We start from the raw sequence: 12,150 nt of genomic DNA, 5'->3' as shown, positions 1-12,150 counted from the left end.
TTGGTACAGACTTTGTCTCTCTTGGGCAGAGCTGTTTACAACTTGTAATTTAGTGATTTAGCTGCCGCTTTTATCCAAAGCGACTTACAGATTGTGAACAACAAGTCAGCTGGAGGGGTACATCTCTGGCACTTAGCATAATGGGTAGTAGTATAAATATAGTAGCATAGTAATAAGGTACATAATAGTAAAAGACAGTAAGAATGTAACACATTTTAATATTTTCAGATATTGTTTGAAGAGGTGTGTTTTTAGTTGACAGTCTGGCCGGGTTTCAGCTGTCCTGACTGTGGCGGGAAGTTCGTTCCACCATTGTGGAGCGAGTACCGAGAATAGCCTGCTTTGCTTGGATGACCCCCCAGCAGCTCGGATAGGAGTGGGTCTGATGCGGCCTGAAGACGCAGAGCGTAGGGGTCTGGAGGGTGTCTAGCTAGAGACCATTGACCGGAGGTAGGAGGGAGCCGTTCCCTTATAATGCCGATATGTTTTCTTTTTTTGCATCTGATAAAATGCAACAATAACAATAATAACAGAGGAGACACACTCTTGCTGAATTTAAATGGGCATTTATTTTACTCCAACGTTATTGTCTGTCTGCTTTGTCTCTGTTTACTTAAGTAGATCTGCTCTCTGTCTCTGCAGGGCACTTATTTTAAATTGTTCACTCGCATCACACAGCCTGCTCATATCATCCACCAAGTGACTAACGTTAGAGGTGACAACAAGGTGACCGAATGGAGATTCTGCCCCACGGATCCACTGTATCTCTCTCATTAAACACTGTGCCAAGTTAGCTCGGTGTGGTGGAGCGCAGACAAACACACACCCACACACGGAGGGAGAGAGAAAAACAAGTGCACAAATGCAAGACTCGTCTGCAGAAATGTTTTGTTTACCGGCTTCGTAAGCTGCCTCGATGCCGATTAGATGCCCATTATCTCGAAATGTCAAGTAATGACCGACCGATTCATCTCTCACTAGAGAGAAGTACTGTATATGTCAGGTTAGGCCCCCCCCCAATGACCCACAGTCATATAGCCTTATGAATATATATAGGCTGGTCTGTGACAGTACTAATACATGTAAAGCTGGGTGTGTGTGTGTGTGTGTACGCGTTTCTAACGTTATATATACAACATCTCTATCGTTATCACTATTTTGTCCTTCCTGCCGCTTCAGTCCGTGATTGAAGGAGTAAATACGAGCGTCTGTCAGGGCACTCAAGCTGATGAGCTACTGGCAGACGGCTCCCACCTCACCGGTACTTAAGCAGAAGGACTCTGAGCCGCAGTACCAGGCAGTCGCCCCGGTAGGGCTGAAGTCAGGACTGTTCACCATTCACCTGCGCCGCTCTGCCGGCCACAGTTTGCGTGGATCAGCTGGAAACGTGCTCGCGCAATCGATGATTCCATTAGCGGGTGATTGGTTGAGGCTTCATTCATCTTCATTGTGTTCGGCGAGCGTGTGTGTCCTCTGCGACAGCCCGGGACTTTGAAGGGATGAATCCGGCCATTTGGAATCCATCGCTGGGATATCCAGAGTGTTGTGTGTAATGATAGAAGTCCTTAGGAAAGGGGGTGTTGTTGTCTAGACGATATGCTGTTCCTCTCGTCCCTCCTCTGAGGCCCCCGGGACCGATCCTGGCAGCTCTGCCCGGGCATCCCTTTATCTCACTGTCCCCACACTCTGCTTCGGGATGGGTCTTCTATGACCGGGGCAAGGACGTTGTCTGAGCCAGATATATGTGTGTGTGTCTGTGTCTGAATGAGACCTACCTTGCCACTGACTGCCAGTGCTTAGGACAAGGAGCTTGAGTCAGTGGCAGCCGGTCCCCAGACTCTGGGCGGACGTGAGAGGAAGAGATGGGGATGCACCGGTCCAACTCTTTTTAGTCCCGATATCGATACGATACCTGGTACGATACCTGGGCTTTTGGGCATCGGCCGGTACCACGTACCGATCTGATCCGTTACTTTTAATGAACGGTATAGACTTGGACCGTCATTCTGGGGTCACTGGCCAAGGATTATTGAGAGTTAATGTGTTAAAAAAAAAATGCAGCAAGTCATTTTGCTTTGATTGCTGGCATGTTGGACGCCTTTCTTTCAAGGAAACTATAGAAGAAGGAAGGGTCATTACGTCGGCATTCTATGCTCTGATTGGTGCCAGACTTTGGTGCCAGTTCTATTGAAGCCTGTATTAAAATTCTAAATATACCTGAGGAAATATACATCAACCAATATATCAAACGTTAGCTAGTTAACAATCCAACAAATTGCTGATTATTCTGACCTCCAAGGTAATAACCGATGTGCGGCCACGTGCTACACACTGACGTGATGACCCTCCTTCGTTTATGGTTTCCCTTGTTTCTTGGTATCGGATTTGACTATCGGGGGAATTCTCTGATAGCGATATTCTGTTTGAACCCGGTATCGGTGCATCCCTAGAAAGAGACATGCTGCTGCTCTGCTTCAGGGCACTATTAGAACCACAGCTGCTGAGCTATGTGTAGCTCAAAGAGAATGAAGAGCTAGAGAGTTCCTATCTACACACAGTACAGACGATGCCTTCTCACAACTACCAGGCTGCTAGAGGCAAATTCAGGAAACTCACACCTTTCTTCTACCCAGAAGACAACGCTGCTTCTTCCTCATTTGAGATTCGATGGTGGTTGGAACAGAGACACTCCTAATGAGGAGACGGGAGAACTCAAGAGTTTTGAATGGAGACATTTGTAGATGGCGGCAACAATGAAACTACTTGCTACAAAACAAACATATTCAGAGACAATAATTAAATGTGATGTTATTTTATGTCAAGTAAAAGTATAATCAACTGCATTTTAGGGTGAAATGTGAGCTTTAAAGTTGTTTGAAAGTCAGTCACAATCTGCAGTGAGTGGTTGCCATGGTAACTAAGGACTCTGCGGCAGAAACCACGTGTGTATAAATGGGTCAGGTCTCGTTGGTCGTGTTAGTTGCCATTATCAAGATGGCGGCAGAGAGAGCGGACTTCTCTTGAGAGAGACTTTGATTGGAAAGCTGAACTTTAACCCTTTCACCTTTAACTTTCTGTAGTGTGGTAGTGAAAAGGGTTAACCTTCCGTATTGTCGCAGTGAAAGGGTTAACTGTTTGGTAGTGTGGCAGTGAAAGGGTTAAACATCACTGCCACTTAGTGGGAAGAATGAGGGGGGTCAGTAACCTCATTACAGAATAAACCGTGAGCCTCTATGCGGCGGTATACACAAGATAACTGTTCATTCCCGTCACACACGTTGTAGAAGATCGTCTTACTGAAATGGCCTTGTGCGGTGAGGAACAGGATACTTCACACTCTTGAGTTGGCTTCAGGTGGAGGAGGCTTCATGCAGTGAGAAAACGGTGCATTGAAAGTCAAAATGGTCGAGAGGCCGAGATATGCTTCAACACCGGCTGTCGTCGATATGTTGCGTGGGAGCTAGACCAACATACTTCCGCGTCAGAGGAACTCGTACATGACCCAGCCCAGCCCAGGGCAGTGGCCAATCACAGCTCTGCACTGTCCGCGTCAGCTTGCGTCGATTTGACACGCAGTTGAATCTTTGGCCAGCTGCATGTAGGCCTTTACCGGTAGGCTTGCGGGAGCGCGGTAGGCTCTCCGCAACCACTTTGACGTCTGATTACTGGCATTACTTACTATGGAAATAACACTGTAAGACTTGTTGTGTAGACTTGTGTAGATGTCTTGGTCTCTGTGTGTGAAAGTCTTTGTCTTTGTGTGTGTTTTCCCCCATTAGCAACGGGCGGTTCCTGATGATAGCCCTGGCCTATGCAGTCCCTACAGGAGTGGTCGCAGGCTGGTCTGGAGTTCTGGACATGATCCTCACACCAGCTAAAGTCAGCCAGGTAGGCCAGCAAAAAAAAAAAAAATGATTATATTATTGTCACAGCTTTTTATTTAAATTTTTTTTATTATAAATGTACACACTGTACATTCAGAAAAACGTGAGATGCCTGTTTTTCCCGGCTCCTCAACCGTAGTAGATTTGAAACGGTACAAATAGCAAAAACTACTAGGTCTAGTGAGGAGCTCGAGAAATGTGCAACCTTCTGTTCCGGTGCTCACTCTCTGATCAAGTCACTTACAGGTCAAGCGGTTCAGGTCTTTTCTTTTATATAACGAGGGATTAGTCACTGATGCCACTGTACCGCTGACCGGGACTAGCTTTCTATTCTATTCTATTCGATAATGATGCTGCCATGGCGATGTCCTGTGGATGCTGTGTTTCTTCATTGTTGCCAAGGCAACGTCGTCGACTTCTTTCCTCTAAGGACTTTCAACCAGAAGTGGACTTTCTTTGCTTTTCTTTCAAATTCAAATATTGACATTCAAAACATTTGGCGTCTTTTCAAATTCAAATATTGACATTTCAAAGCATTCAGTGGGAGAAGCTATCCTGTCTGTTGTGAAGGGCCAGATTAAACTGAATATATATATTTATTTATATATATATATTTAATTGTATTTGTATATTCTCTAATATTCCCTGATATCCCTTGTATATTCCTTGTACAATATGCATTGAATATCCATTCTAGCCTACTGAACATCCCATAATAGTCTCCATTCTACTATTGGTCGAGACCTTGGTGCCAGGCTGCCATACCCCTCAGACCCAGTTCAAACGTACCGCTCGACATGTACGAACAAGTCCTAGTTCCGCGTAGGAATTTGGCTACCGCACCACTAATGGGACTATTTGTTCATAGTGCGTATATTAGGCTTGGGCGGTATGACGGTATTAAGGTATACCAGGGTATTTAGAAATACCTACGGTATTGATTTTCAATACCGTCCGTCACCGTCAAAATCACAGATGCGCTTCAGTTTCTATAACAGTGAAACGGAGTTTTGAGTGTAGTGCACACACTGAGTGTAGTGCACACACTCGCCAGCAGAGGGCGAGACCGCTCTAGTGGAGCGAGTGGGTCACAACGGTGTAATGTTGCGACAGTGCTGTGAAAATACCGTAAAGCGTTGTGACGAGAGCAGTGTTGTTGTGGTCCTTGTGGAGCAATCAGTCTCTTATTATATGTGAACTAAAGAGTACAAGGTTTACACAACAGCCCCCACCCGCCTTTTTATTGTATTTGTACCGTCCTGTACTATCCGCTGTCAGCTGTTTATCTCTCTCTGTGAGCTACTGAGCTTGAATAAATAGCGTTAGCTCAAGTTAGTAGCGTTAGCTCTGCGGCTAATCTTGGATTACCCTGAACTAAATCAATGGCTAGGTTATAAAGCATTCGAGTAGTTTTTACTGCACATAGAAGTAGCCAAACAACGGGAGCATTTCGGGAGCATATGACCAAAACCCAGGCAATTTCTAGCCCTTAAGGAATCAAATAGTCTGCCATGGCTATAGGCTAGATGCTAACGCTAAAACGGTGCGGGCTTCTACCGGTGCGGGACGGGACTATCATTCTGAGAGCTGACGATGATTTGTTTACTTGGTAACACGTAACACCCCCCCCCCCCCCCCCCGCTGATGAAAATGAAAGTCATACCGTCAAATACCGTGCACCGGGGTATTATAACATAAAGGTTTGCCGGTTTGAAAATAAGGATACCGCCCAAGCCTAGCGTATATATACTGCGCTACTAAAGTAGGACTTTCTTTTTCAGTCCAGTTTCTTACCCTCCAATAGAGTCACAGACGTAAAGCCTCCCCGCGATGCCACGTGTGGGAGTAAGGCCAAGTTCGGCCTACCATCGGTATTGAGACATCGTGTATATTAATATTTGAATAGTCATATTTGGCACTATATCGTCGAGTTGGACGTAGTCTATTAAGCTAATAATAGTCTGTTAATATATAGTGCTTCGTGCGGTGAGAATACTACCGTAGTCAGTACCCCATCGTTTCGGGCAGAGAACTGGCTGCTTACCCAGGGTGGTTGACCCTATGTGAAGCTGCACCCGAGGAGCCCCAGAGCCGACGAGCGAGTGGACCTGTATACCGGATTATTCTACCGACGACAGCCCGCCTTCCCAGGCACGGATTATGCTTTGGATACTTTGATTATTCTATGGATAAAGACCCCCGACACTACCGTGTGTTGGAACCCCCCCCCTGGAGAGAACGCAAGGTGAGGAGACTCCACATCTCTCCCCCGTGGACCGGAGAGAGCCGGCCCACAAAGAGTCCACCTGCTTTCATCTGTGGTCCAAGGATCGCCGGCGCATTGAACGGCACTACAGTGGGTTCACCTGGGATACCCTTGGCCGGACGAGGCAGCTGGATTCTACCCCCCCCCCCCTCCTACTCCTGTCGGCTTACAAGCGACCGGATTAACCCCCTCTAGTGTATCCAGCCTATAATCATTAAAGTATCATTGCTGTTATTCCTTAACTATTCCAGGTCGTATATTTACCACCTGCGCCTTCAGAGATTGGACATTATCTATTGATATACCGACGAATACTCCTTGCCATAAAAGTGCATACTATTTCAATTCATAAATGTAATTAAGTGATTAAGTGTTTATTCTACACACCATCGCTGTGTAGGAAATAAAGACCTGCTTCTAATTCGTACATTTGTGTTGGATCCGTTTCATCTACGTGAGAGTGTTCATGATAATATATTTATGCCGTGTACTGGGTGGCCGAATATTAAGTACAAAGGTAGTGGTAGTAAGTATCATATCTAGTAATACAGTCAGGGAATTGTACCCCTCAGTTACAATTGGTCCTTCGAGCCGGATGGTAATTAGTGTAATATTAATATAGTGTTATTAATATTGAAATGGCCTATGATGAACACTCCACGAAACGATCCTCCTAACCAACGCCCGCAGCGCGAACGACGGCTCCCTCAGTACTTAGAGGCTTACGCTGTCAGTCAACAACCTAGTCTTCTACTAACAGTAAACGCGGTAAAACTAGAAAGTAAAAGTATGTCTAACCCCAACGCCCAGACTACCCCGACCATAGAGGCCCCTACGGGCTCTAATGTAACTGACCAAGTTCACGGTGGGGACCAGTGGGAACCAGACATGACTTCACACCCCGCCAGTACTGAAGAAGTAGTCCCCGATGAGTCCCGGGAGGAATACAACGCTACCGAGAGAGAACTCGGCACGGAAGAAGACGGGGAGAGCACCGTGGAGATAGAGCTCCAAGGCTCCGCAAGGAGTACCCCGAGGGAAGGCTCCCCTATACAACCGCCTTCTCCCAGCGAGGCAGAGAGGACCCTACAGCAGGCATTCCTCGTCAGCCTGAAAGCCTCTACTGAACGCGATAGACTCCAGGGTGAACGCGATCGATTGCAGATACAGCAACGGAGCGAAGAAGAGCACATACGCCTGGAAATAAGACGCATTCAGATGGAAGAGAATGTGGCCCGAGACCGAGCAGACAGCCAGCGAGCAGCTGCTGGTGCTCTACGGGACGCAGAGCGCGACAGACAGCAGTCGCAACTAATAGAACAGCTGATCAGACGGACAACACCCTCTCCCTCCGCCAGAGGCTCCAGGAACTCGTCTAGACACACCTCCAGGGCGGCATCCCCTAGCCGAGTAAACAACCCTGAACTTGACCAACAGACGAGGTCTATACCCCCCACAGACCACCTCCCCCCACCGGTCCAAGCGAGACCTAGCAACCGGGAAGGAGCAGCATATCCTGTGGAGAGGCTAAACCAGAGACTACAAGCACTGGATGACCTAACTGAAGACGAAGAGGAAGAGGAGGAGAACCGCGCCCGAAGACAGCACAGTACTCTACCGGACCAGGAGGTCCGGTACAGCCCAGGCTATACTCCCGCGGAGCTGCGCTACAGACCCCCGACTCTATACACGGGTGAGCACGACGCACGACCCGCACCGAGGAACAGCACCTGGACAAGCGGGCCATGGTACACTGCCGGTACCAGCCCATACCAAGGAGCGGGAGGAGACTCGCCTAGGAGGCCTCTCCCCCAACGCTCGCCGATGTATCCACAGTCAGCGTCATACATTGGCACGCCTATGGTACCCGACTTCACCCAAGAGAACCGGGCCCAGTATACGGAACTCCGCATGTGTCTGGAGACCATGTTGGTGGATGTATTGGATGAACGCCGCAAATACGCCATCCTACTGCAGCACTTAAAGGTGCCCCGCGCACATAATATAGCGCTCGCCTACGCGACTTCCACCACCCCACACACAGCAGCGCTGGTAGCATTGGACCAGAGGTATGGGCGCATATGGGATTACGTGATCCAGGAGATCCGACACATCGACCGCTTACCCCCAGCAATAGACAATCGAGCACTGGACGACCTGTCCATCAGAGTGCAGTCCCTGGTAGGGATGTTGGGAGCGCAAAGAGAGAAGGGGAAGTATGAACTTTACGCCAACTCAAATGTGGAAAGGATCCTGGAGAAGCTGCCGCCCGCTCGTCAGGAGCGCTTTAGGCGGCAGAGGGACCACAGAGACCCGAATGGCCCCGAACCGAACCTCCTCGATCTAGCAGACTTCCTGGCGAGAGAAGTCAGCAGCCTACGGCTAGATACATTCGGACGGAGCACCCCTGGCTCCAGAGAAGGAACCAGACGACTAACTGATGGAAGAAGATCGGTGACTGTGATGCACCAATCGGAGTCAGTACCGAGCAGCAGGAGCCACAGTACCCCCTCCAGAACGGAGAAGTGGAAGATAGTGTGCCCCTACTGTGAGAAAGAACACTGGCTAGCGCAATATGACTCCTTCCCCAAGCTGAACGCGGAGGAAGCAAGTCAATGGATAAAGTCCAACAAGCGCTGTTTTCGCTGTGCACGCTCACACATGGCAGCCGAATGCCGCTTAAAGAAAAGGTGCACCAAGTGCGATGGAGCCCATCTGGACATACTTCACGACAGTAACAGACGGCGCCCTTCACCTGCACCATCCAGCCGCAAAGCGAGCGTCATGTACATCAATCCCGCCAGCAGCAGTGGAGCCCGAGTACTCCTAAAAGTAGTGCGTGTGACACTAAGCTACCAGAATAAAGTCCTGGACACTTACGCCGTCCTCGATGACGGGTCAGAGAAGACCCTGCTGCTCGCCTCCGCTGCGGCCCAGCTAGGGCTGCGGGGAAGCGAAACCCAAATGACAATTCGGACAATAAGACGAGATTTGAAGACGATAAAGGGCGAGAATGTCTCATTCTCTATCGCAGCAAGCGGCCAGCCTGAGCGACGGTACCAGATTGCAGACGCTTTCACCAGCCAAGAAATAGGACTGTCGCGGTACACATACCCCGTCGCCAAGCTGATGGAGAAATATGCACATCTGCGCAAGTTACCGATCCCGCTCATAGACAATGCTATGCCGACCCTGTTGATAGGCTCCGACCATGCAGACCTCATTGTCCCGATAGACCGGGTTCATACCGGACCCTGAGGCTGTCCTGCAGCAGTCGAGACCCGTTTGGGATGGACTCTCCAAGGCCCGCTCGCCAAATCTCTCAACCGAAGTACAGCCACTAGATGTCTCCACTCCCGAGTCACAGAGGGAGAAACCGCACTCCTGCAACACGTAGAGCGGCTATGGAGCTTGGAACAAATGCCCTTTAAGAATGGAAAGAAAGACATTCGCTCTAAAGATGACATTTACGCCATTCACCTCCTCGAGACAGGGACCAAGAGAGTCCCGGTCAACGGCGTGTTGAGATACGCCACGCCACTCCTGCGGCGAGAAGGAATGCCTACTTTCCACGCCAAGACAGACGCCATAGAACGGTACCTGCTGAACACGGAGCGGCGCTTAGCCAAGAACCCCGCCCAAGAGAGTGTATACCGCGCTGAGATTGAGAAGCTCATCACAGCGGGACACGTCACAAAGATGGACATTAAAGAGGCTGACCAGACCACTGAATCGTGGTACGTGCCCCACCACAAGGTCCATCACAACGGTAAAGACCGCATAGTATTTAACTGCAGCTACCAGATCGGATCCCAAAATCTGAATAAAGAGTTACTGCCCGGTCCCACACTCGGCCCCTCCCTACTCGGCGTTCTACTCCGCTTCCGCCAGGAAAAGGTGGCCATCAGCGGGGACATTAAAGGAATGTTCCTGCAGGTGAGATTAGTAGAGGCGGACAAGCCCCTGTTACGGTTCCTATGGAGAGAGAAACCAGGAGATGAGCACCCAGCCATCTACCAATGGGAAGTCCTCCCCTTCGGAACGACGTGCAGCCCCTGCTGTGCGACATTTGCACTACAGAAACATGTAGCAGAGGACCCAGCAGCGGACGAAGAGGTCCGACACAGCGTAAAGAACAGCTTCTACGTAGACAACTGTCTACAAAGCCTTTCAACCCAGGAAGAAGCCGAGGCTCTCCTGATTAAACTCCGCGCCTCATTGATCAAAGGCGGCTTTGATCTCAGGCAGTGGGCCAGCAGCGATCCGCAAGTACTGCGCAGCCTCTCCTCCGAGGACAAGGCAGCCAGCAGCGAGACCTGGATGGCTACAATCCCGGGAGAAGCCCAGGAGATGACCCTGGGATTGGTGTGGCGATTCAAAACAGATTCGCTTCACTACAGACACAAGCCCCTGACTACGGAGCAGGGAAGGCCGGCGGCGGCGCCGACCACCAGACGGAGTGTGTACACAACACTCGCCCGACAATATGACCCGCTAGGATGTATTCTACCGTACACCACCAGGGCAAAAATGATTGTACGAGCATTGTGGGACAAGGACCAGGGCTGGGACGACCCCATTCCCGCACACCTTGCATCCACCTGGAGAGAGTGGGAGATGGAGCTCCACTCACTCCCAGGCGTTAATATGCGCCGAAGCTACTTCCCACCCACGGTGAGGCCAGAGACATGTAAAATGGACTTACACGTCTTCAGTGACGCCTCAGAGGTCGCATACGGATCAGTAGCCTACTTGCGGGCCCAAGACCAAGGGGGAGAGATCTACACAGCATTTGTCCTCGCCCGCTCGAGAATAGCCCCACGCAAGCAACAATCTATCCCACGTCTAGAGCTCTGCGCAGCCCTAGCCGGAGCGCACCTAGCCACGCTCATCCAACGTGAGCTCACCATACCGGTGTCTAGAACAATCCTGTGGTCAGATTCCACGACGGTACTCGCCTGGATCAAATCGGACTCATGCAAGTACAAAGTCTTCGTGGGAGTCAGAGTCACCGAGATTCAAGACTTAACCGAAGAGTTAACCGGAGAAACAGAGTGGCGCTACGTTGATACAAAACAGAACCCAGCTGACGTCATCACCCGGGGGATGCCCCTGGATGACCTCACCCGTCGCAATGTCTACAGTGACGGCCCCGCATTCCTAAGACTCCCGGAAGGACAGTGGCCCATGCCTATCCCGAGGGAAGCAAGTCCAGAGGAGGTGGAAATTAAGAAGTCTGTGTTCTGTGGATTGAGCACCGTAGCCTCCATCGACCCTAACATAAACGATTGCACGTCCATAGAGAGTGCACAACAAAGAACATTCCTGCGGTACCACCCGGAGTGCAAGTCCCCCGCTGATATGTCAGCAGCTAACTACGAGGAAGCAGAATTGCTTCTACTGCAGCGAGCCCAGAGAGACTCGTTCCCCGATGAATTGGCCTGTCTACAGGGAGGAAAGCCCGTCCCATCCGACAGCAGATTAATTCACCTGGCCCCCGAGAGCGACGCTCATACCCTCATCAGAGTGGGTGGTCGCCTACGCAGAGCCCCCAATCTACCGGATGACATTAAACACTACCTACCGTCTCTACAGACCCGCCAGAAGTGGGTAAAGGAGAGAGACAATTTGACAGAAGGAACAGTCGTCATGATTATTGATCAATCACTGCCCAGAGCTATGTGGCCGGCCGGCCGCGTAAGCAAAGTGATCACCGGTGCCGACGGCAAGGTCCGAGCAGCTGAAGTGCTCGTCCAGGGTCGCACTTACACCCGTCCCGTGGCAAGGCTCATAGAACTGCCTCGACTCCCAGACACAATCGATGATGACCATGACCCTACAACCCTATGACTTTGTGAAGTTGACTGACCCCTACAGCAAACCCTTATGTGTAAATAGACAACGCGATTAATCTGTCTCCGTTTAACTGATTAGGTCTGGGACCTATTCAGGGGGTGGCTGTTGTGAAGGGCCAGATTAAACCGAATATATATATTTATT

The 12,150-nt window shown here is 50.0% G+C and overlaps 1 protein-coding gene across 1 annotated transcript in view; it reads left to right on the top strand.

Annotated features, from left to right (window-relative positions):
• Window positions 1–12,150, top strand: part of slc49a4 (solute carrier family 49 member 4) — a 221,850-nt gene that overhangs the window by 66,614 nt on the left and 143,086 nt on the right. The window contains 1 exon segment of the mRNA XM_084309797.1: window positions 3,780–3,888. Coding sequence (XP_084165923.1) covers window positions 3,780–3,888 — 109 coding nt within the window.

The sequence above is a fragment of the Notolepis coatsorum genome (assembly GCF_963971535.1).
Source record: "Notolepis coatsorum genome assembly, chromosome: 3".
Taxonomy (NCBI): Eukaryota; Metazoa; Chordata; class Actinopteri; order Aulopiformes; family Paralepididae; genus Notolepis; species Notolepis coatsorum.
The sequence above is the reverse complement of the archived record's forward strand: the minus strand, read 5'-3'. Positions and strand labels throughout refer to the sequence as shown.